This window comes from Microcebus murinus, chromosome 4 (genome assembly GCF_040939455.1).
Source record: "Microcebus murinus isolate Inina chromosome 4, M.murinus_Inina_mat1.0, whole genome shotgun sequence".
Taxonomy (NCBI): domain Eukaryota; kingdom Metazoa; phylum Chordata; class Mammalia; order Primates; family Cheirogaleidae; genus Microcebus; species Microcebus murinus.
Genome location: NC_134107.1, coordinates 90,761,114 through 90,787,647, shown reverse-complemented (window position 1 = coordinate 90,787,647; position 26,534 = coordinate 90,761,114). Strand labels below are relative to the sequence as shown.

Below are 26,534 nucleotides of genomic sequence, written 5' to 3'. Positions count from 1 at the left end.
AAACCGTAGCAATTATGAAACAGGCTTACTGAATTTCCATACGATACTAGCTCATCGAATAAGCTCAATGTTCAATTTGAGCATAGCAAACACTTAACATTTAGCAACTCTTTGTTAAATAAGGAAACACAATTATTAGAGATAGAAGTGGAGTTGGACAAACCCAGGATAGTACATCTTAGGAAGAAAAAAGAAATCGAATAACTAAAATATGGGGGAAGACAGCCTGTGTGCAAACACAGAAAGAAGAGATCTATGGGGCCCAGCAGAGATCACCCACAAATGACAAAGAGAAGATGCTGACGGTCCACTCTGATTGTAACCTTACCCCCTGTACAGATTAAGAACGGGTCCTCATTTCAAGAGTTAGCGATACCATTCAAGTAAGTTGTTAACACAGTTCACCAGCTTCTCTTTGCTTGTTACTATGTTTCCTCCTTCTAGGCGTTAGGAGTGCTTTCCCAACAAAAATTACTCAATTACTTTCTCCACCAGGGGGACTGTGAAAAAACGATTCCCACAAAATTTTAAGCTGAAACATTTAGGCTACTTTTTACATCACTCTGAAAGATACATTGTCCATTCATTCAATTGATACTGATTGCTACTCTGCAAGGCGCTGTCAGGGTTGCCAGGAGGTGTGATGGGATTCCTACCCTCGTGGGGCTGGCAACCTACAGCAGACAGAGCTGTGGGGCAAAATGAAGGATAAAGGGAAGGGTTATAGAGCCAGGGTGCCTGCAGCAAAATGGGAACTTGGGCGTTTTAGAGCAATGAATCAGTCCTTCGGACCATGTGCTCCCTGTTTATGCTTGAAATTTTGAACTGCAAAACACATTTCCTGGAGAAGGCAGGAATGATGTTTTTGTTTCCCAGCATGTTCACCGCCCCAGTAGGGCAGATAATTGGGCGGTGATTACGATCTACTACATTCGACACTGCTCTGACCCAGACTAGTTAACTCTGCCTAGGTTGTGGCTCCATAGGTTGCTAAACTTTTAAAAAATAAGGTATGTGAGGAAAGGTTAAAATAACATTATTAAGCTGATGGAGGGAGGTTGCTGGTAATTTAAATAATGGCTTTCAGACCTTCAAACTGTACATGACTGATGCTGGGCTGAGAAACTTTTCTCTTGATTTGAGACCAAAAGTCCCTAAGAAGCGGCAGAATTAGTATCATTATGAGTAATATGATGTCGATGCTGCAGTAAAACAAGCATGCAAACAGAACAACGTGGGCTGAGAGCACAGATACGCCTAGAAGCTGAGACTCAAATTTCAGTTTTAGTTTCTCAAGTTGGGTATTTCCAAGTTTGGATGTCAGGAGAAAGAAAAAAAAGGTCCCCGGAGGTCATATGCGGAGGGAGGGGTTGCAGACACAGACTAACATTCTGCTTCCTGCTTTTTATTTGATTTTATTCTTTGAATAAAACAGATAAGAGAATTGCCCATATGCAGGCTAGCCTGGCGCCTTTGGAAAGAGTCTGTAGTTTCTGTCTCCTTTTGATTCTATGTGCTGCTGCACACACAAGGAAAACAGGACGTAGAGGTGGCTTTTCTAAGCTCCACAGCTGACCTTAACCCGGCCAGGTAAAGCACCGTCCTTGAAAGTCAGATGTGACCAAGTAACTGACATTTATTGAGACTCTACTATGTGCCAGACCCTGGGCAACATACTTTCTCTCTCGTAAGGTAGAGCTGGGTGAGAGGCTGGGATAAAGGGTACAGCCAAAACTTGGGGGATCCAACAGGGGCTAATGGGGGCCACATGCTCAACCACAGGACCTGATCTGAGCATGTCCATAGACCTTCCGGGTATTCTCCTTATAGAAAATAGAATTTTGCTTCTCATTTCTTCCCTATTCTTGTCAGTTCAAGTCTTTTTTTTTTTTTTTTCCATGCGTCCTAATAACCATATATCTCATTTTCCACCCATCCGGACTCCTTGCTCCTCCCCATTCGGTCTGGGGAGGACTCGTAAATGTCGTTGGTCACAAATCCACTCTCCACGCTCACCAGAGTCACGAACCCACTTTCCGATGGGTTCACAGCCATGTTGTCATAGTCACAAGACGTGTCATCGGGGGTGGCTTCTCCGGAACACACCCGGAATGAAATATTCTTCAGGTCTGGCCGGGGCTCGGCTAAGTCAGCTTCACTTTGTTTCCTTATGACATTGTAAACCTCTAGGTCCGGGCTGTCCCCGACTTGGTGCTGAGAGGGCCAGATGGTGTGTGGCTCCTTTGTGCTGGGGTCGGTCTGCTCCTGTTTCCTAGGAACAAAGAAAACCAGGGCTGAGTATTCTAGGCCAGGTGATTGCGAACATCTCTGTGCTTCCTGCCCAGGCTGGAGGGAGAAGTCTTGCGCAGTCTCTAAGCTGCACTTCTCACCTGCTAACTCACAGGCTTTGCAGGGCGCTGGGTTGGGGTGGGGGACTGAGCCAGGGAAGGGTGGTTAAAGTGATTGTTGTATCTGTCATTCACTGATGCCAGAGTGTAGGACAGGGTTATCATCCTGGAGTCCCCAGAGTCCCCATAGAACTGAATGGGGAAAGAGATCACATTTTAAAAAATCCATCTCTAAGTGAAAATTGCCATATCCTTGCAGTATGACTGTAAGCAATGAACCAGAGTAGAATTCAATAACATCTTTGACTTGACCACCAACAGAAATCATAGATGTTTTCACATCACATCACAGTTAGTATAAATGCCCTGCAATATTTTACCTTCATCTCTACTTCAAAATTATGGTAATTGTATCCACCACTACATAAAGATGCATTAATAAAGAAGCACATATATTACCGAATTATATATTCATTTTTGGAAATATTTTGCTAAACAATATATAATAATAGTATAATTATTTCCTTTGCAACCCAATGTACCTTATGCATTTAAAGATATTGTTCTGGAAGGAGTCTCTAGGCTTCACTAGACTGCTACAGGGGTCTGTGACACACACACACACGCAAAAAGGGTTAAAAACCTTTGGGATAGACAGAACCCCACTCTAGAGTTGCAATTCCCAAATCCTGGGGAGGTGCTAAATAGATAGAGTCAGGAAGGGAAATCAACAACCAACTGCAGAGTAAGCAGTTGGAAAATATATCTGTAATTTTTTGAACTGAATTCTGCTTCTAGATTCAAAGGAAATAACTAATAAAAATGATCATAGTAACAGCTAATAGTTTTTTGAGTGCTTATGATAGGCCCATTCTGCATGTATTAACTGCTTTAACCCTTATAATAATCCTATAAAGAAGTTATTATTAACTGAAATAGCTTCTACATTGGAATCTTGCTAATTCATTTCAAATTAGTCATCAAATCTTAAATTGGACCTTAGTTTTCCCATTGTAAAATGGGAATCCTAGGCCTCTATGTATACCATGATAAGAGAGAATAGAAAGATAACTGAGAAGAGCTCTGGGCACCTAAAAAATGGTGGCATACGATGCTGACCATAATCAGAGGTTGTCTAGGCTACCTGCTGTAGCTATTAATATTTTGTGGCAATCTGTACTTGTGTATTCCATTAAAAGAAAAGTCAATTAAAAGGAATTGGGTGCTTTCATTTTAAATTAAGTGGTGTAGTTTCAGGTGTTTACCGGAATGCTTCGGGACAGTCATTTTTCACATGGCTCACTATTAATTCCTTCACTCCCTCCACAGACATTTTTGGAGTGAGGGCATGCATTCATGAGACGGCACTTTTTCTGGGTGACGTGTGGGTGCACAGGAGGTGAATAACACAGTTTCACTCTTCAAGTCATTTCAAATCTTTTACACATACAAAATAAGCAATGTAAGACCACTCTCTTCCCACAACTCAGCACAAATGCTTAGTACTTCTGAATGCCCTAAGCCTGTCAGAGAATGTACTCTTAAATCTGCAATGGTGATTCTCTTGGAGCTGCCACAGCTTCCCCCCCCCCCCAAATATTCAGGGGGTACAAATGTTTTTGGTTACGTGGATCACTTTTGTAATGCTTGAGTTGTGGCTACAGGTATGCCCATCACCCAAATAGTGTTCACTGTACCCATTAGGTAGGTTTTTGTCCCTCCCCCACCCCACTTGATTTCCACTGGGTTTTATTTCCCTTTGTGCACGTGTGCTCATTGGTTAGTTCCAATTTAACAATGAGTAGATGTGGTGGGTTTTTTTATTTTTTCTATTTTTGAGATACTTAGGAGAATGGTCTCCAGTTTCATTCAAATTGTTGCAGAAGGAATTAATTCATCCTTTTTTATGGCTGAGTAGTACTCCATGGCATATACATACACCACATTTTATCAAGCCACTCATGAACTGATGGGCACTTGGGTTGATCAAGATGTGGATCTTTGCGGTTGTGAACTGTGTTGCAATTCCATGGCTTTTAATGAAGTAACAACATCCAAATCTCAAAGAGGGCAGAAGACACAAAGGTTTTACTTGCCTTCTTCTACAGATCCAAACCCAGCATATGACTGCAGTGACCACAAGGAGGAGGAGAAGGGGGATGCTGGGGATTAGGATGTAGGCAAGATTCAAGGCAGCTTCTGAAAAGAAAAAAGCACATCATCAGCATTGGTGATTTTTCTGTGTACTTCAAACTGGGCTTAAAAAGGCATAATCAACACAGTATTCCAAAGAGCACATTCCTAGCAGGGGACAGATACACAGTCAGTTAGCAAAGAGTCTCCTAGTTTCAGCAAATTGAGCATTTTCTACTGTCCTGTGCCCTAAGTAATAACAAAAATAAGTTTAAATTTTTGGGTCTCTTGCAAATATCAGAAGGGTACTTTTGTTAATTTTAAAAACAAAAATTTTTTTTTCCTCAGAGAAAGGAGATTCTTTATTCTTCTTTTTTCTTAGCAAAGGAGGGGCTATTGGGGTAGTGTTGATACCTTTGCCCCTAAGGACAGCCACGGTAGTTCCCAAGGTGGGGGTGAAGGGAGAGAGAGGGACAAATAAGCAAGTCAGAAGTCTCGGTGTCAACACCAGGGAAGAGAAGGTCACAGGAAACACATGAATTAGACTATAAAACCTTCCCAACATTTCTGACTAAGACCAGCAGGACTCAGTTGGGTCCATGAGCATGACTGTGCAGTACACTTACAGGTTTGCTTTTCTGAACTTTCTAGTCTTTTTAGATTTAGAACCAAAGCCATTTCCCTCAAGGGGCTTTGGGAGGAATCAAGGGTTAGAGACTAGCCCCCTTCTTAATCCCACGGATTCAAGATTCTTGACCATCTAGGAGCTACTGCTTTTTTTTTTTTTTTTCTGTGAGGCTGCACACCTGACAACCATCAAAAAACCAAATCCTCAAAACCCACTTTAAATAATAACAATGCGCAACAGAAATGGTTCCCGCCTTTGCACAGCACTTTGTATTTTTTTCAAAGCATTTCCACGCATTGTATCTGTTGTATAATAAAGAATTTGACTGGCCTTTTTCGCTGTTCCTGGGAAGGAGGCTATAAGTCCTTGAAATTTCCCAAGTAACAGGAATGACTCTGTTATTCACAAGCCACTCAGACCGTACTGAAATTGATTGTAAGGAGATGTCTCGGGTTGGGGGCTGGCCATGCCAGAAAGCCCAACCATGGGATTACAGTGTTGGGGCTGTGAGCTGGGTGACATCAGCCTGACCTCCTCTGCAGACTGAGTTCCACCACACAGCCAATGATCAAATCAATCATGCCTATATAATGAAGCCCCAATAAAACCTCTGGACACCAAAGCTCAGTGGAGCTTCCCGGTTGGTGAACACATTAATGCACCAAGGAGGATGATGATGTATTCGGATTCCATGGGGAGAGGACAAGGAAGCTCCCCATTTGGCACCCTCCCAGACATCACTCTGTGTCTCTCTTCATTTGGCCATTTCTAATTTGTATCCTGTATAATAAAATGTAGTCACAAGTATAGTGTTTTCCTGAGTTCTGTTAGTTTTTCTGAATTATTAAAGCTGAGGTGGGAGTAGGTGGGTTGTGGTCACTCCTGGGTTTGTGGCCAGTTGGTCAGAGTGCAAGTTACATACAGCTGATGTCTGAAGTGAGGGCAGTCATGCTCTGAATTGGGCCCTTAAGCTATGGGGTCTCTGCTGACTCTGGTGGAATTGAATTGCACTATTGCAATATCCTATTTCATTTTGTGGACACAGTGATGCTCTCAAGAAAAATATTATTACTTCTATTATGCCCAAAATTAAACTGATGCACAGAGAAGAAAAGTGGTTTTTTTAAAGCTGTCCAGTGACAAAAACACAGATTTTTCCTCTTGAAACTTAGGGCAAGAATGAGATTGAAAGTCCATTAGCACTCCAATTTGTTATCCCATTTTATTTTATCTTTTATGATCTAACTTTTAAAATGTTTTTGCCCATTTCTCTATTTGCTTTGCAAATGACTATTAATCACAGATGTTATGCATCATGACTTGGGGCTTTCTGCTCTTATTTCTCCACATCCACTCTGTCCATCCTATCCTCATTCCATCTCCCATGACCTCTGGGTGGCTCTATCTTCATGCAGACTTTTCACCTCCTGTCTAGTCTAATCCCCACAATGGTCGTAGGATAGCTCCATTTACATATTTCACTGATGATAACCTTACATTTAGAATAGTTTTGCAAAGCCACAGATGTCCTGTCTAGTTCCATTTTTAAGTAGCTGTGGAAAAGAACCAAGTAGGGTGTTTAAACATGAGTAATTTGTGATCAAGGGAGTCTCCTTATCTATTTTTCCCAGGAGAGTTCTGTACCTACCTGTACTTTCTTTGAATGTTTCTTTGGCATCTTCTTCCTGTGTTTCTTCTGGAACTATGGGCCTTGCTGGCTCTATTTCCTCACCTGGAGAGAGACACATGGATTTGAGAATTTGGAGAAAGGCATCACAATCCAGGTATTCTCTGAGGTCCTACCACGTTCAAAGTCGGATGCAAAAAAAGCAGTAGCAATTTGACCAGTGTCTATAAACCTAGAAAAGCAAAGGGTTGAATTTGCTACCCTAGAGATTTAATTGTCTTCATCTTTTTGGTGAGACCCTTACTGCCAAGAATCTGGTACCAAGATAGCCAACAAGCAGCTGACATGGAGGCACCTAAAGTACTGCGGTGCCAAGGGAAGGACCAATGACTCATTTCTAGGACCATAAATTATCAGTTTGGCTCATTTCTTGTCTCATTAGATTAGATTATTCGTTTCATATTGTGAGTAATGCCAAGTAACAAACTGAATTTGCAACTGTTGCTTTTCAGCTTTGAGAGAAATAGACAACACTAGAGAGTGAGACAACGAACTAGTGGTCATGGCTACGTGTGGCGTACACCTGCCCAAATTGCCTGGGTTGACACCCAGTGGTCTTTCTGTCGAATAATCTGATCTAAAGGGCATACGGTTCTAAACCTATGAAGAGGGGCTATGAAACAGCCCCATTTAACTCAAGTCTCAAGTGACAGGCTTACCTCCAGGCCTCAGAGAAGGAACTGGTGGTTTCTCTGTAGCAGAAAGAAACAGAAACAAAAATAATAACTAAATTTTCATGCCATCTGAATGAAATCAGCTGGAGCATGGCATCCATTAATTTCCCCATTTAGTCATCCAATAAACTTTATTTACTGTTACCTGATACCAGGAACTGGGTTAGTAAGTCAAAAGAATTGCTTCTTCGCAAAGACTAGCATTCCCGGAGCTTTACTTCAGTGGCTTTTTCTTTTTTTTTTTTCTTTTCTTTTTCTTTTCTTTTTTTTTTTTTGAGACAGAGTCTCACTTTGTTGCCTAGGCTAGAGTGAGTGCCGTGGCGTCAGCCTAGCTCACAGCAACCTCAAACTCCTGGGCTCAAGCAATCCTGCTGCCTCAGCCTCCCAAGTAGCTGGGACTACAGGCATGTGCCACCATGCCCGGCTAATTTTTTCTATATATATTAGTTGGCCAATTAGTTTCTTTCTATTTATAGTAGAGACGGGGTCTCGCTCTTGCTCAGGCTGGTTTCGAACTCCTGACCTCGAGCAATCCGCCCGCCTCGGCCTCCCAGAGAGCTAGGATTACAGGTGTGAGCCACCGCGCCCGGTGGCTTTTTCTTTTTTACAAAGTATTTAAAACCTTTAAATATGAGAATTTCTAAATATTCACAAAAGTAGAAATTCTGTTCTAATGAATCCCTATGTGCCATTACACTTCAACTCTTATAGCTAATAATACAGCTAATAATCCCTACTCCTCCCCCACTATGCTCCTGGCCTGGATTATTTTAAAACAATCTAAGACATTTTATCAATTCATGTTGAGGGTGTTCTGGAGAGCAACAAACACTTTTTTCCAAGTAGTGGAAATCTCTGAGGGGCTAAGTAGACCACTGGCCAACACCAGGGCAGAGACTAGTGATCTAGAACTCTTGAGTCATTTAAAATATTTCAAAGAGCCTCAGGAAAGTCAGGCTGCGCACACAATCTACATCCAGTGTTTTTGCTTTTGGCTGAGAGTGTGTATTCTTGTATTGGCAGTGAGTGTCTTATGCTAATCAGATGCTCTGGAGTTCACAGGGACAGGGTTCTTGAGGACAAGACTTTAGAAATCACAGTCCTAAGCCATGATGTCATGCCTATTCTGAACTTTCATTCAGAAAGGACAGAAACTTTCTGTCATCTTCCCATAAGTGTATGTGTGTAGAGGTGATGCAAATTCATTTATTTATTTTAATAAAACCCACTTGAGTAATACATGCTATATGGTAGAAATCGCTCTAAGTGTTTTATAAAAACAAACTCAATTAATCCTGATAACAGCCTTGTGAGGTAGCCTTATTATTATTCTGGTTTTGTACATTAGGAAGCCAAGATACAGGGAGATTAAGTGACTTGCCCAAATCTCACAGCTAATTAGCAGCTGAACTGGGATTTCAGCCAAATAAATGCAAATGCAAATTGAGATGGTAAGGAGACATAACTGTGCTAAGTAGTAGAGATAAAACAGCAAGTGAGAAATAATCCCAGCCCTTTAATTCTTCCTAATCCTAGTTCATTCTACAGGATGGTCATAAAATCTGGAAATACAAAAGACTATCAATTAATATTAATTTTGTGATATTATATTGAAATGCATAGTATATTCAATGACATTCCATGATCTGTTCAAAATGTTGTCCCTCCACAGCTCAATCCAGTGTGCAAAATTGCAGTAAACGTGGCACATCGATGCAGCATTTCCATCCGTCTTGCACCTGCATCTGAGATGCCGCAGACGATTTGCGTCTGATTTTCCCTGAGTATGCCTTTAGCATATCCCAGTAGTAATCAAGTGTTCAGGTCTGGCTAGCATGCTGTCTCTCTATGTGGCCATGTTCTCAAATCTAATTGAGGGTGTTATCATTAGCCCCGCCCCTTGCCACCCAGGCATAATGGGGTGCCATCCTGTCGGAACCACTCAAGGGAGCTTCCCCTAGCCCATCAAGCGGTTAAACACACGCCAACCACGTGGTGAAGGGGACAAACTTGCAAACAGGCAGTTAAAGTCCTGTGTGTTGGAGAGTGCTAAGATCCTCATGGGAGGAACACCGGACCTGGTTTGGAGGGGCCCTGAAAGGCTTCCTAAAGGAAGTTACTTTTTAAACTTATTTTGAAATAATTTCACAGTTATGAAAATTTGCAAGAATAGTACAAAGAATTCTCACATATCCTTCACCTTATCATTTGACCACATTTCATTTACTTCATTATCCTCTCTCTCTCCCTTCTCTCTCTCTCTCTCTAGATATACTGTGTTTCCCTGAAAATAAGGCCTACCCATAAAATAAGCCCTAGCAGGATTTCTAAGCATTTGCGCAATATAAGCCCTACCCGAAAATAAGACCTAGTGATGGGCGTGTCTACGCAGCGTATCTGCACAACCCATGCATTTCATCGCAGAGCGGTAAAGAAGACAAGCAGCCCTTCTCATCTGCCCCATGACAGCTCTATTGCTCAACGTGAGAGATTGGGGCCAATGGTTCTAAAGGAAATAGAGTCGCAAGAAATTCAGGATGGAATTCGGGGTTTGGAGAGTTATAATGATGTTCCAGAAGAAGACAACTTAACTATATTTTGATAAATGGTAGATTGTTGTACTGTACTTAAAAAAATAACACATCCCCTGAAAATAAGCCCTAGGATATCTTCTTGAGGAAAAATAAATATAAGACCCTGTCTTATTTTGGGGGAAACACAGTATATATAAAATATATATAAACACATACATATCCTGATATCTATACATACGCATACATAATTTTTTTGAGAATAATTTGCAGATGTCGTACTCCTTTACTCTTAAAGACTTCAGTCTATATTTAAAAGGGGGGAGGGGCATTCTCTTACAAAACTGCAGTACAAACTGCAGTACAAGCCAGGTGCCGTGGCTCATGCCTGTAATCCTAGCACTTTGGGAGGCTGAGGCGGGCAGATTGCTCGAGGTCAGGAGTTTGAAACCAGCCTGAGCAAGAGCAAGACCCCGTCTCTACTATAATTAGAAAGAAATTAATTGGTCAACTAATATATACAGAAAAAATTAGCCGGGCATGGTGGTGTATGCCTGTAGTCCCAGCTACTCGGGAGGCTGAGGCAGAAGGATTGCTTGAGCCCAGGAGTTTGAGGTTGCTGTGAGCCAGGCTGATGCCATGGCACTCACTCTAGCCTGGGCAACAAAGCGAGACTCTGTCTCAAAACCCAAAAACAAAAACAAAAAACTGCAGTACAAATCAAAACCAAGAAATCAACATTGACATAATACTATAATCTACAGACCTCCTTCAAATTCTGCTAATTGTCCTAATAATGTCATTTATAGAAAATCATCATCATCATCATCATCATCATCACATTATGATCCAGGATCCAGTCCAGGATCATCTGTTGCACTTATTAGTTATGAGAAAAGGTGATGTCTAACCGGAACCGGGAGGGGGAGAATGAGTTGACTGGGAAAGGGGGAAGGGTGTTCCAAGCATGGAACAGCAATGAAGACCTCTTGGGGAACAGCATTGAGTGCAAAGGTATTGGAATAGGATGGGGAGAGGAATAAGAGTGGTGAGAATTGAGGCTGGACAGGCAGGCAAGGGCCCGATTGTGCCCATCTTTTCCTGGCAAGCTAAGGTATATGAACTTATCCTGAGGATAGGTGGCCACATAAAGCCAATGTGTTAGTTTTTCTCCACATGCCCCCCGCCCTCTGTTGGCTTCATTTTCTGTCCTTCTCTGTGTCCTGGGAGGTTGACCTCTACGGACTGTTTCAATGTGGATCCCTTGTCCTTTGATCTCTTTTTCTTTGAGGTAGAAACTTTTATTATCTCTAAATACAAAGAGGCAACTGAGGCATAAGAACCTTGCCCTTTGATCTCTGATTGGACTTAGCCAATGGGAGGCAAAGGCAGGAGATCAGAGGGTAGGAGGAGAGAGGTCTCTGTATTTACTCCCATATGGTTTGACAGTAGCATATACTGTGATAACAGCTCCTGCTGGGTGGGTCCTCTTCCCAGACCCCAGGCTTTCTCCCGGTTCTGCTAAAACCGTTCCCTCCCTTTGCCCATTTGAGCCTAGGTGTGGTAGCAGCTTCCACTATAGCTAGTTCCTGGGTGCTTTACCATCTCTTGCTCTCTGCCTACCCCTCAGCAAATATCCTTTTTAATACACTCTCCTCGTCAGACCCTTTGAGTGTGCAATGTTTTTCTTGCCAGGATTCAGTGTAACTAATACAGACAATAGCAAAAAATAATGAATATGATTTTTTTTTCCAAAAAAGGTTCCAAGTTCAAAAATAAAAGGCTATTAAAGCAAATTTCAAAACTTCACATTTCAAAAAATGTTAAAGAAATGCAAAAGTTTAAACCATGGAGCTAATAGAATATAATTAACAAAAGTGATGGAAAACCAGCATGTACCAAGTACCTTGCTTTCACTGCTTTAAAAAGGCAACCTGCTAAGCCAGTCTCCCTGCCTAAAGACAACTCAGTGGTGGGGAGGCCAGGTCGCTGGAAAGAAGAATTCATCTGAGAAGGAAAAAAGGGAGGACAAACATCTCTTAGCAGCAAAAATTGCCCCCAAAGCATGGTGCAATTCAAACGATTTTATAATGACAGGATTATTTAGTCCCAAACTAACTACCGTGTTTCCCTGAAAATAAGACAGGGTCTTATATTTATTTTTCCTCAAGAGGACACCCTAGGGCTTATTTTCAGGGGATGTGTTATTTTCCCCTCAAAGCCTCAGCTTACAGCATGCAAAGGATGACAGGGACCTGATGGGGACCTGACAGTGGGATCCAACCTTGTTGGTGGGGCTGCCCGCACCTTTCCGGTCACCCCTGGGATAGTAGCTGTCACGATGGGGCAGATGAAAAGTTCTGCTCATCTTCTTTACCGCTCTGTGACAAAATGCTTGGGTTGTGCAGATATGCTGTATAGCCACGCCCATCACTAGGTCTTATTTTCAGGGTAGGGCTTATATTGTGCAAATGCTTAGAAATCCTGCTAGGGCTTATGTTATGGGTAGGTCTTATATTCGGGGAAACACGGTAGCTCATAGCAACCTCAAACTCCTGGGCTCAAGCAATCCTTCTGCTTCAGGCTCCTGAGTAGCTGGGACTACAGGCATGTGCCACCATGCCCGGCCAAATTTTTCTATATATATTTTTGTTGGCCACTTAATTTCTTTCTATTTGTAGTAGAGATAGGGTCTCGCTCTTGCTCAAGCTGGTTTTGAACTCCTGACCTTGAGCGATCCACTCGCCTGGGCCTCCCAGAGTGCTAGGATTACAGGAGTGAGCCACCACGCCCGGCCATCACTCTACTTCTGTCAGGAAAGAATGCAGAATTGGGGCCAAGCAGTTGGCTTCAGGGAGGTGAGAAACTTCAAGAACAAGTGAAGGACCAGTTGATGTTTAAATCTAAATCGGTTATAATGGAGGAGTCTGGGAAACTCCAGCAGATTGAAACTATGGGGCTTGTAGCCAACTGAAAACCCTTAAAGATCTGGATGCAAACGTAAATTAAATTTGCAAGGCATAAATAGTGGATAGTCTGGGGAGATTAAACCTGCTCATCAAAGTGCCTGCTGTCTCTGCCCGGTGCTGGAGAAATTGGTGTACTTTATCATTTATCTCCTCTGGGTGTTACTATGTTTCCTTAAAGCCCCAGACAATAATCTCACATGGCCGGTAGAAGACTTGCAGGAGCAATGGCCAGCTTATTCCAAGCTCTTACAGCCAACCTCACATATGGAAAGAATAAGAATTTGTGGCTCTCCACTTAGAGGGCTTTTTATTTCCTGCAGTTCTTGTAAGTCTTCCTTCATCACATATAAGTTAGACCCTTTATTTATTTATTTATTTTTATCCCTTCTCTTAGCATCTGATAACCTTTCCTTTGCTGGACTCACTCCTCAGTGCGAAAGTGCCATTACATTTCCCTTTACAAGAATTCCCAAAGTTTAACGTTGCTGGCATTTGCAACAAGCTTTCTTAGAGACCACATGACAAATGCTGGGTACTCGCAGCTGCTTATGAAATGAGAGAGGAGGTTGAGAACTCAGCTGCACAGCTGGGGAGAGGATTCATTACCATCAGAATATTTGCAAATGAAATTGTTCTTCATGTTGCATCGGTCGTCGTTCCACTGGAACATGTAGGGGCCTCCGATGCCTGCGGGTGCCGATGGCTGATGGTACATGACCACGCAGACCTCGCTGCCGCAGGAAGGCTCGTCCACGTACCAGTGCCTGTAGGAAAGGGGTCGACAAAGTGGGCAGCTGGAGAAGGATACCCCAAGACTTCAAAGCCCTTGTTTCCCCATCAAGTTCCACTGAGCCATGAACATAAGCAGCTGCTTCAGAACACAATACAGAGACAGGGAGGAATTGAAGTGCTGCCAATAAGTAGAATTGCACGCTTTCTAATACGGACAGCGCAATCAGTCATCTGACATTTGCCACGGTCTCTTTGCAGGGAGGAATATATCATCATATGATGTCTGCAAAGTAATTATGAGAAAAAGCAGCTAGCAGAGCTAGTCTGGGCGATCTTATTTCTTTCTTGCTTTTTGCTAATTGGGTTTTGTTTCTCTCTCTCTTTTTTTTTTAGAGATTAGATGCACTGGGAAGAGGCATGGTTTATCTCACCCAGAGCTTGCCCTGCTCCCATCTCCCCAGGCTTTTCAAAGGCCACTGCTGCCTTCCCAGGTCTGGGAAGGAGGTGGGAAATCCAAGCATGTGAGCAAGACATTCCAAAGTATAGAGGCTGTCAATGCAAGTAAGAAGGTGGAGACAAGAGCGGGAGGAGCATTTGGTCTTTTTTCAGTTTTTAAGTTGTTTCCACTTGATCAGGCTGATAAGCCCCTCAGCCTTTATTGCCAGATGTCTTGTCATTGTCTCCCCAGCCCTGTGAAGGGGTGCACTGGTGGCCTTAGCTCTACTGTCTTGAAATTAAATGGTGCTGCCACCCAGCTAGATATGTGTGTGCCAGGTTAAAACCCTGGATCCCACAGAAGGTTTAAATCTTCAAGCACCTACCCCAGGTGTTGACTTAGAGCTGGGCTTTGAAGTCTGCTGGTTACTCACCTGAGCTCTTTCCTCCAGGGCTCAAGTCTTGCCCTGATGCTCAGAGCAGGTACTGCTGCTCTGCATGGCTCTTGTCAGAACCCCTCCATAGGAAAGAGACAGCTAAGAGACAGGTCCCTGTTGGCATCACAATAAGTCTCTGTTTGAGTCTGTGTTGCTGTCACCAAAAGGAAGATCCCTTGCTACACCCATTGGACTGAATTTCCTGGACGGTAGCTGAGCTTGCAACCAACATTCCTTGGATGCCATGCCTGGACAGCTGGGGGCCCTGAAGAGGGCTGGGCTCTGCATCTCATTAGTTATCCCATTATTTAGCCCATTTGCCAACCCTATTGGGCCTCTTACTCTGACTTTCCTTGTTCCCTTCCCCAGTGGCCTTATGGCTTTATGATATTTTGTTCCATGGATAGAAGGAATATTATGCTGACCACATAATTTCTAGACTTAAGCCAATTCCCAAACTCAGAACTCACTGATGCAGGGAGAAGCCAGGTTTCTAGTAAGAAGGACCCTGCAACACCATGGTAGGTGCACATTTTAATAATTTTCACTGTTCTTCCCCCAAAAGGACCTATGGCCATTTACTCAAATAACCATGCCCTGGGGAAAGAGGAATATCCAAATACTATGAGGACTATTGGACACAGGGTGCAAGTTGACATTAATACACAGACATGAACTGTTATCAAAGTTACCCATCAGAGTGGAAGCATATTGGGGCCAGGTATTAAATAGGATCTGGTCCAGGACCATCTCACAGTGAGACTCCAGCCAGTGATCATTCTTCAGTCCCCAAATATATGACATATTGGTAGTTGGTACAGTTCCACATTGGCTCCTTAGCTTATGGCGGGCAAATTGAGCTGCATGGTCTCTTGGTGCTCCTTGTCTAGTGGCAAGGGGCTATTTACCCATGAGGTAAGAACCATCATAGTGGACAAGGCCAAGTGGAAGTCTCTGAAACTGCACTTTCCCCCATCTTCACCAAGATAGTAAATCATCAACAATATCTTATCCAGGGAAAATGCATAAAGTAATGCCCCACTTAAAGAACCAGAGAATGCAGGGGTTACCCATCATATCTCTATTTAATTCACTAGTGTGACTCCTGCAAAAACCAGGCAGATCCTGAAGGATGATGCTAGAAAACTCAACCAAGTGGAAGCTGTAATTTTAGCTGCTGTGAAATATGTGGTATCTTTGCTAGAGCAGGTTAACATGCCCTCAGGTTCTTAGTTTGTAGATCAGGTGAACACATTCTTTTCCATCTGTATCAGAAAGGGGATCTGAAACAGTCTGTTGGAATAGACAACAGTATATACTTATGGTCTTGCCTCAAGGCTATGTGAATTTTTCCCACCCTCTGTCATAATATGGTGTGAGGAGACCTGGACTTCCTAGACATCTCGCAGAAAATCAGACAGGCCCACTATATTGCTGATATCATGATAATTGGACAAGATGAACAAGAAGTGTTTAGTGCATTGGAGACCTTAGTAAGACTCATATACTCCAGAGGGTTGACAATAGATCCTAGGAAGAATCAGGGACCTACCACTTCAATAAAATCTGTAGGTGTCTAGTGATCTAGAGGATACCAGAGCATCTCTTTCAAATGAAACTATTGCATCTTGCAATAATTTGAAGAAGGAAGCACAGCACTTGGCAGGCCTCTCTGGGTTCTAGAGGCAGCGTATTTCACACCTGGGAATACCGTTCTAGCATGTATACCAAGTGACATGAAAGATGGGCATCTTTGAGTGGGATCCACAGCAGAAAAGAACTTGGAAGTGGGTCTAGGCTGTGTGCAAACAGACTTGCCACCTGGGCTCCATGATCGAGTAGACCCTATTATTAGAGATGTAGTGGTGGGGAAAAATAATGCCATATGGAATTTGTGACAAGCCCCAATGAGAGAATCACAGTGCAGACCCTAGGATTCTAGAGCAAGGCCATGCCATCTATAGCTGAAAATTAGTCGCTTGTTCAAAAACAACTCCTGGCTTGCCACTAGGCAAGAAGCACCGAGAGACCATGTAGCACAACCTGCCCATCATGACACAGGCTTTGCCAGACATACCTCATCACAGGTTGGGCACGCCCAGATTCAATCCATTGTAAGATGGAAGAAATACATCCAGGACTGAAGGGCACTGTGTAAGCAGGGCTAAGTGGCAGTGTATGGTCAGGTAGAGCAGACTGCCCTGACACCTGCCACTGTTGGACCAGAGCCTCTCCCTCAGCTCACACCGATGCCTGCATGGAGGAATCCCTTATGACTAGAGGATTCAGGCAGCCAGAGCATGGTTCATGGGTAGGTCAGCTAAATATGGGAGTACATGCTGAAATAGACAGCAGCTGCCCTGCAGCCCCACTCGGAGGTGGCCTTGAGAGATAGTGGTAAGGACACATCCTCCCAGTGGCCAGAGCTTTAGTTGGTGGATAGAGTGATGCGAATAGACATATGGGAGTGAGCATAGAGTTTGAGAATCTTTCCATGAGATGTTAAAGCTCTCCAGGGAGCATCTACCATGGAAGAAGCACAAAACAACCGGGGAGACAAGACGACTCAGCCAGGGGATGCCAGCCAGCCCATTATCAACCACCCCAGTGCTTGAACAATAGATACATGAATAGAGTTGCTGTCATGGCAGAGATGAAGGTTATGCATGGGTTCAACAGATAGGCTCCCACTCACGAAGGCCAAATCTAGGTCCTGCTAATGCCAAACGTTCAACCTGCCAGCAACAGAGACCAATGTTAAGTCTATGACACAGCACTAACACTTGACGCACTTGAGCACCAATACCAACAATAACATGGTACTTGGTGACAGGTTGACTGCATTGGACCCCTGGAAGGGGCAATGATTCATTCTGATAGGAACATACACACAATCTGGGGTTTGGTTTGCCTTTCCTGCCTCAGGGCCTTAGTCAGCACCACGAACCAAAGGCTTACAAAATATTTAATCGACCAGAACAGGATCCCAAATAACATCTCATTGGACAAAGGGACCTACGTTAGCAAAGAAGGTGTGGGGGTAGGCACCCAGCCATGGGATGTATTAGTTATGTCACAAATTATACCATCCTGAAGCTGGCAGTCTGACAGAGTGATAGAATAGCTTGTTGAAAACACCATGGGAACATCAGCTTAGAGGCACTATTTTGTAGGGATGGGGCATCATCCGTCAAGATGTGGTTTACGCTTTAAATGGATGCCCTTAATATGGTCCTGTGTCCCCAATAGTATGAATACATAGGTCTGAGAGCCAAGGGGTGGAAGAATGAGTAGCCCTGCTTAGCTTCACCCAATTGAGGAATTTATGCTTCCTGTCTCTGCAACTCCAGGCTCTGGAAGTTTAGAGGACCTGGCTCCCACAAGGGAATACTTTTTGCCAGAAGATACTGCAAGAGTCTTATTAAACTTTGAGCTATCACTGCCACTTGAACACTTTGGGATCCTGTGTCCAGAAACCAGCAGGCAAGGAAAGGAGCCATTATCTTGGCAGGAGGTAATTGACTGTGATTATTAGGAGGATGTAAGTTCGCTGTTAGGTATTATGGGGATGTAGAAGGCACCCATGTTATGTACTTGGGTATCTCTTGGTACTCACTTGACCAATTTTGATGATCAATGGAAAAACGCACTTATTCCAGCCAGAGAAGTGTAAGGTGAGTAGGGTCTCAGACCCTTTAGAGATGCTGCAAGGTAAGCCATTGAGGGCAGCAGACAGCGAGGGAACCTAGACTGGATAGCAGAGGTGGCAGTCAGTATTAGTTGTGGCCATGCGACCAGCTGCAGTGATGGGAAGTGTAGTTCAACCTACTACCCCTGGTTTTTAAAGTTTCTCCCAGGAAGAGAGGTTTACGCAAATCCTGGAGGAGCTACTCCTAGAACTTGGTGAAGATGTGGGTCTGATCAGCATATAGGGTAGACTGGGACAGATGCTGACGTGCTGTCATACATGTAATAGGTAACAAATATGCATTTTAGTCTTCATTCTTTTGATGGGTTTAGACTTTTCCCCATATGATTATTTGCCATTTAGATTTTCTATTTTGTAAACTGCTCAGGTCTTTGGTCTCTTTATCTTTTGGGTTCTTAGTGTTTTATTGACTTATATAAACTGTTTATCATAAAATGATATTAACTGTTTGTTAGACTTGTCATAAACATTTTCCTAGTCTCATATCTGTCTCTTAATTTTGATTTTTTTTTTTTAATGTTTGTCCATGGCACTGCATTTCTCAGGAAGGGATGATGGCAATGTCATGGTGCCAGGGTTGGTATGAGTGACTCTTGACACTGGGGGTTAAGGAGGGTCCTACAAACTGAAGCCTTCCTGAAGTCCCCAGTCTTGGCCAATCCCAGAGATCTTGGCTCTCTGATTTCTTGCCCATTATAACAATTCTGTGTGGTCTGGCATCCTACCATGAATCTCAGCCCTGTGGATCTTCAGTCTCTCAATGGGGTTCTAGTCCAAAAGGCCATATAGCCAGAACCACTGACTCCAAGCATCGTGTGCATTGAAACAACACTGCTGGGTCATGCCCACCTGAACAGAGCTCTTTGGAGATCAGTTAGGCCCCAAAAGGCTGAGTTCACCACCCCCTCACCACACTGCTCTGGTCAATAGCTGTTCTGCCTTCTCAGGGCTCTGTCTGGCTGGGTGTTCTCTTCTTCCCACTGATCTGGCACCTTGGATCCAGCCTGCCTCTTTTTTGAGTTGCATCATATGAGTCGGCTGCAGTGGGTTCCACACACTTACCTAAATTTCGATGTGCTGCCATCAGTCCAAGCATAAAGGTCCTGGCAGGCTGTGCTATTGCTTTGTTTCTCCTCATGCCTCCTGAGCCCAATCCAGAAGTCACCATCAGATGCCAAGAGGTTTTCAATGAACTTTTCTATCAGTCTCTGTTCATCTTCAGACTCGATGCTGACTAGCTGGCCCCCATCCCTCCTGCAGGCTTCTTTGGCTTCCTCAAAGTTGAGTCTTCGAGAAGAATCATGGAAGTAAATGACTTTATAACAAGGCTTCTGTGTTCCTCCCCGGCAGACTGGCTGCCCTAGAGAAAAAAAGAAGCCAACCTGTTTCAGTATCCCTGAAAGTACACTGGGGCAGGGGTACTTGGAAGCATCTGAATGAAGCTATCCCTGGATAGAAATTCTGATTACTTGTCAGTGGACTGTAATCATGTCAGGTAGGGTTCCCAAGCAAATTAATATTCCTTCCAGCTGGGAGATACAGTGATTTTTAAAACTCTGTTACCCATATTGTACAGGGACATCATGTTTTGTTTATTCCATTACAGGTTCTTGAAAAGCAGACATAGTCGACTACCCTTTCAAAGAAAAGTAGGTGAATGTTTATGGTTTCACTGAAAGGCACACAAACAATACTTTCATTAGGGAGTCTCAGGGAATAGTGTGGCTTAAGGTGAGTATGTTTGTTTGGTGGTTCCTTCAGGTAGGAAAGGTATTCTGAAGTCAAGCCTGGGCTCCTCCACCTGGAACTCACTGTCCATGCAGCAGGACTGAGAATTTGCTCAGTATCTGGCGTAAGCAGAAGCTAAGAGGGTCAGATCCAGCGGGTTCTCTCCTACTGACAGTCCCTGACCTAAAGACGACAGTGAAGGTTTACTGGATTCTTCCTGTGTGCCATGAGTTATGGTAAGGGCTCTACATTTACATACATACTTTCTCTTGTTTAACTCTCAACAACAGTCCCCTGATGTAGATATTGTTTATGCCCCATTTTACAAATGAGAACACTGAGGCTCCGAGAAATTGGGCACGTTGGTTAAGGTCACACAGCTATCAGCAGCATCACCTGAGTCAGAACTCGGCTCTAGTTATAAAGTCATGCTGTGGTACCAGTGCACCGCACCGCCGGCTCCCCACTCCACCCCAGGCTCCCGCTGCCCTGGGAGCCCAGGTAATGTGTCTCATCAGGGTGACACCTGACTGCCGAAGACCATCTCAGACAAATGGGTGGAAAAGCCAGTAACAAATCATTCACCAGCGCACTCGGCCCTCGCTTGTGTGTGTGTGTGATTGAAACCTTGCTGCAACTCAGACGTCAGCCTCCCTACTCCTTTGTTCAATTAACATTTATTGAGTGTACACTCTGTGCCCGGCCCTGTGCTAGGTGCTGGGAAGACACAAATGCCAGTTCCCAGCCCACAGGAGCACCCGGTGTATGTTTTCTGGATCCAAATGTATAAAGTGAGAACCACAGATCACCAGGGGGAGTAGTCCCCTGTGACGAGAGTGCCAAACTGTGGCCTATGGCTGTGAACTGCTGCCACAGAGCCAGGGGTAAAGGATTTGGGTTTAGGGAACCTCTTCCCAGACCTTCTGGAATGGTCTCACTTTCCTAATTTGTTTTGCAGCTGTGCAGGGAGCCAGATAGCTTTCATCATTCCCAATCCTGTCCAGAAGACAGGGCAAAAGGCCACAGTCGCTTAACTACATTATTAGTGCTAAGTGGGAAAAAGCACGTGCAGATGATCCAGAAGGCTCCAGTGAATATTTTCTATTTCTTCTCTCATCACTTTTTATAAATAAATCCTCAATAAGCAACAAGTTATAAGGGATTTGCATCTTCTCCCTTTTCTTGCCACTATTTGACTATTGCTGCTAAATAGAGAAACCCTAACTAGCCTGGTCCACCAGCAAATTAGGAGGGCCCAGAAGCCAGACATTCTCCCAGGAGGTGCTCCAGAGAGGCTGGGCCGGGATGCTGCCTGGGCAGGAGCTTCCATGATTCCTTAGAGCTGGCTCCAAATCAGACAGCAGAGGAAAGGCGAACAACAGCCCCCAGGAACACGCCCAGCCTGGCCACCATCATAACATAAGCCGGAGTTCAATTTCCTGGCAGCCCCAGCTTTTCCACGCTGGGCTGTCAAGAGAACACATAACACCTTAAACCAGTTTCCTGTACGGTCCAGCCTGGCCACACATCCCAAAGTCAGCGGATGAAAGCTAGAGACAGCCAGAGCTGGAAGGAGGCCCAAGGGCCCATCTGGTTCCCCTGCCTTCAGGAAGTGTCCTTCTCTTCTCTTTCTCAGGAAGGGGAAGGGCGGGAGGGGCCTCTGTCCCCCACGACCAAGGACGGAGTCCCTGCAGCCCTAACCCAAGTGTCTCAGTTCAGTCGCCCTCCCCTTTTGCCGCCCTGAGCCCCACCCGCACCCTGAAACCACTTTCAGATTATTTAAATCAGCTTCGCAAGCCGGGGTCCCCGAGTGGAGGAGGTTCCCATTCTCCTCCGTCCCACTTGGCCAAGCTGTCGGTTCCTGCAGAGGGCACCCGAGAAAAGGGCGCGGATACTCTCCCCACGACCCGCAGAACAACTGGAAGAGGCGAGAAGCCAGAGCGCCGTACCTCCTCTGAGGTCCCGACAGGAGGAAGGAAGCAGAGTCACTCCCGGAGCCAGGCGCGGCTCGTCCCGCGCCAACTGCACTTCTTTCCCGATCTCTAAGCGCTCTCATTGTAGGCGCTGGGTCCGGCCATCCTCCCCCAGAAGAGACGAGGAGTGACAGGCAGGGTTCCCAGGGCATCCCTACCCCGCCGTGGCCGTGACCGTGGCCGCCTCCCGGAGCGGGCAGCAGATGGGGGCTAGTTGGAATCCTGTCCCGCGTGGGGACCCCTGAGACTACCTCGCCGCGCTCAGTGGAGCGGGCCAAAGGGGCACCCGCGGAGGCAAGTTTGCCTACTGCCCACCTCCCCTACCTCCTTTGGCCCAACCCCGAAACCCCAGGCCGGGAACTGACTTCGAGCGCTCCAGGATACGCAGGGACCTGGGCGGCCTCGGGAACCCGCGCTGGACACAGACGCCTGCTCCCTAACGAGGAGCCTCCGGAGGGCTGAGTGTGGGAGTGGGGCAGGGGGCGCTTCCCCCTTCCCACCTCGCGGAGGGCCGGGGAAGAGGGGGCGACCCCGAGGAGGCAGCAGCTGGGGAGTAAGGGGTGCATCAGCCGAGCCCGCCCGCGCACTCACCGCTCAGCAGGCGACCGCTCGCGCCCCGCGGCCCCACCAGCAGCGCGGCCAGCAGCACTGCCTGCAGCGCCGCTCCCGGCTGCATGGCCCGACTCTGGTGCGCCCCGGGACAGCCCGGCGCTACGGCGGCGGTGGAGCTGGCGGACCGGCTGCTGCATGCGCGACAACTGCAACCGCGGCAGCGGCATCTCCCGAGCACGGACTGGGCACCGAGAGGAGTGGGGGAGGGCGTGCAGTCAGTCGGTCGCCCCTCCGCCCCCTGGGACGTCACTGCGGGGAGGGCAGCCCCGCTGCCTGGCCCGCCCCCGACGGCCTCCTCCAGCGAGCTCGGCGCCAGGCGCTCGGCCAGCTGGAGGGGAGCGAGCTGCAGGGCTGGGGGCGGAGGGCGGGGAGCTGAGGGCCGGCTGCTCCCTGCCCGGTTCCGAGTTTCCCAGGGAGACCCTGCAATTGCCTAGGTCACGGGGCGGAGGAAAGTTCCAGTCTGGCTTCTCTGAAATCTGATGAAGAGTGCACTGTAGCTAAAAAACCGCACACACCTCACCCCTACTCCCCGGGACCGTAGCCAAGTTCACGCAGCTGCGCGGTCCAAAGGGAGAGGCGAGGCACCAATGCCTATTATTAATACCAAGGGCTCGGTGGGCCGCAGTCCCGGCACTCAGGGCTTCCTTCACCTTAAAAAGGAATGGTCGATGCAGAGAACAGATGCTCAAGCGGGCAGCGTGCCCACTGGCCGGGAAAGTGACGGGGCACAGCGCGGATAGCGTCTAGGGAAGGTGTCTGAGTTGAGTTCTCCAGGCTAAAAGGAGAGCGGCTTCCACCAGAAGCCAAGCGGTATCCCAGAGCTCAGCACGGAAAGGATTCTGCCTCTTGCAGGGCACATGATGGGAGGTGGGGGTGGTGAGTACGGAGTTCAGCCTTGGACCTCTGCCGCCAGGAAAGAATGAAACTATTTCCTTTGGAAAAGCTTTCCTAACCAACCTAGCCCTCAGTGTGTGCTGCCTCTTGTAAACTTCCACAGTAGTTGTGTTTTACATTGGCTTCTTATAGTCGACAAAATGTTTTCAAATATATTCAGACAATAAAGTGAGCCTCCAGTCTAAGGACTAAGGGACTCAGTAGCAGAAGGTGAGGCTGATTCCCTTGCCTTTCCTGCCACACCATGCTGTTGTGAAGCACAGCACCAGCCCTATCTGGGCCACAGACTGCTGGATTTTGGCTCCAGTTTGCTGCTCCTTACCTACTTGCTGCTTTTCAAAACAACAGTCAAGAAAGCAGCGATGTTTCCAAGGCCTATGGCCACTGCAATTCTAGACAAACAGGCCTGGACACAAACAAGCTGGGGGTGGGATCAATTTCAGTATAAGCTGAAAATCTGGGAAAGTTCTGCTATTGTGGAAAACAGCAGCAGGATGGGGACTGACCTTTATGGCATGTTCATTTACAGCCCTTCTCTATGTCCCAATTAGAATATCTCACACCCAACACACATTCTTTCTAGAAATTCTTGGTTATCAAAACAATGGAAGAGGTGAAGGGCACAGTCCAACAAGAAGAGATAACAATTTTAAATATATATGCACCCAACTTAGGTGCACCCAGATTCATAAAGCAAACCTTACTGGAGCTAAGCAAATGGATTAATAGCAACTCCATAATCGCCGGGGATTTCAACACCCCACTGACAGCACGAGACAGATCCTCCAAACAGAAAATTAATAAAGAAATAATGGACTTAAACAAAACTCTAGAACAATTGGGCCTGACAGACATCTACAGAACATTCTACCCAAAATCCACTGAATATACGTTCTTCTCATCAGCTCATGGGACATTCTCTAAGATTGACCATATCCTAGGACACAAAGAAAATCTCAAGAAATTTAAAAAAATAGAAATCATACCATGTACCTTCTCAGATCACAGTGGAATAAAACTAGAAATCAACCCTAACAGAAACTCACATTTCTACACAAAAACGTGGAAATTAAACAACCTCCTACTAAATGATTACTTCGTAAATGAAGAAATCAAGACGGAAATAAAAAACTTCTATGAAGAAAACGACAATGGAGAGACAAGTTATCAACTCCTCTGGGACACAGCTAAAGCAGTTCCGAGAGGAAAGTTTATCTCCATAAATGCCTATAACCAAAAGGCAAGAAGATCACAAATAGACAATCTAATGAAACGACTCAAAGAGCTGGAAAAAGAAGAACAGACCAACCCCAAACCCAGCAGAAGAAGTGAAATCAACAAGATCAAATCAGAACTAAATGAAATTGAAAACAGGAAAGCTATTCAGGAGATTAATAAAACAAAAAGTTGGTTCTTTGAAAAAATAAACAAGATTGACACGCCGTTGGCTAAGCTAACGAAAAGCAGAAAAGAGAAATCTCTAATAAGCTCCATCAGGAATAAAAAAGGAGATATCACAACTGATCCCAAAGAGATACAAGATACAATTTATGAATACTACAAAAATCTTTATGCACACAAACTGGAAAATGTGGAGGAAATGGACAAATTTCTAGAAACACACAGCCTCCCTAGGCTCAACCAGGAAGAAATAGATTCCCTGAACAGACCAATCTCAACAGCTGAAATAGAAACAGCAATTAAAAATCTCCCTAAAAAGAAAAGTCCCGGTCCAGATGGCTTCACACCTGAATTTTACCATACTTACAAAGAAGAACTAGTACCTATCTTGCAGAAACTATTCCACAACATCGAGAAGAACGGAAACCTCCCCGACACCTTTTATGAAGCGAATATTACTCTGATACCAAAACCAGGAAAGGATGCAACAAAAAAAGAAAACTACAGACCAATATCCCTAATGAATATAGATGCAAAAATTTTCAACAAAATCTTAGCTAACCGAATCCAGACACTTATCAAAAAAATAATCCACCACGACCAAGTGGGCTTCATCCCAGGGATGCAGGGATGGTTCAACATACGTAAATCTATAAATGCAATTCACCACATAAACAGAAGCAAAAACAAAGACCACATGATCCTTTCAATAGATGCAGAAAAAGCTTTTGACAAAATTCAACACCCTTTCATGATACGAACACTTAAGAAAATAGGCATAGAAGGGACATACCTAAAAATGATACAAGCCATATATGACAGACCCATAGCCAACATCATACTGAATGGGGAAAGATTGAAATCATTCCCACTTAGAACTGGAACCAGACAAGGCTTCCCACTATCTCCACTTCTGTTCAACATAGTGCTGGAAGTCTTGGCTACAGCAATCAGACAGGAAAATGGAATCAAAGGTATCCAAATAGGGGCAGAAGAGATCAAACTTTCACTGTTTGCTGATGATATGATATTGTATCTAGAAAACCCCAAGGATTCAACCAAGAAACTCCTGGAACTGATCAATGAATTTAGTAAAGTCTCAGGATACAAAATTAATACACAGAAATCAGAGGCATTCATATACGCCAACAACAATCTAATTGAGAACCAAATCAAAGACTCAATTCCCTTCACAATAGCAACAAAGAAATTAAAGTACCTAGGAATATATTTAACCAAAGAGGTAAAAGACCTCTACAGGGAGAACTATGAAACACTGAGGAAGGAAATAGCAGAGGATGTAAACAGATGGAAATCCATACCATGCTCGTGGATCGGCAGACTCAATATCATCAAAATGTCTATACTACCCAAACTGATCTACAGATTCAATGCAATACCTATTAAAATCCCATCAGCATTCTTCACAGATATAGAAAAAATAATTTTACGCTTCGTATGGAACCAAAGAAGACCCCGAATATCAAGAGCAATTCTAGGCAACAAAAACAAAATGGGAGGCATTAATATGCCAGATATCAAACTATACTACAAAGCTGTAGTAATTAAAACAATATGGTATTGGCACAAAAACAGGAATATTGACCAGTGGAACAGATGTGAGAATCCTGATATAAAACCAT

At 44.8% G+C, this 26,534-nt stretch overlaps 1 protein-coding gene across 3 annotated transcripts; it reads right to left on the bottom strand.

Annotated features, from left to right (window-relative positions):
- Window positions 1-1,331: 1,331 nt before the first annotated feature.
- On the bottom strand, window positions 1,332-22,812 carry LAYN (layilin). Of its 3 annotated transcripts, none has more exons than XM_076002499.1 (7): window positions 22,576-22,812; window positions 19,346-19,643; window positions 13,577-13,734; window positions 7,456-7,488; window positions 6,758-6,841; window positions 4,445-4,544; window positions 1,332-2,272 (listed from the first exon to the last, which is right to left on the bottom strand). In XM_076002499.1, exons 1-7 carry the CDS (start codon window positions 22,658-22,660, stop codon window positions 1,906-1,908), a joined length of 1,125 nt encoding a protein of 374 aa, XP_075858614.1. In that variant the 5' UTR covers window positions 22,661-22,812; the 3' UTR covers window positions 1,332-1,905. The 3 variants fall into 3 exon arrangements, with proteins under 3 accessions (XP_075858614.1, XP_012605061.2, XP_012605060.2); XM_012749606.2 differs by having other exon boundaries at window positions 1,349-2,272; window positions 4,445-4,547; XM_012749607.2 differs by lacking the exon at window positions 7,456-7,488 and having other exon boundaries at window positions 1,337-2,272; window positions 4,445-4,547.
- Between the last annotated feature and the right edge of the window lie 3,722 nt (window positions 22,813-26,534).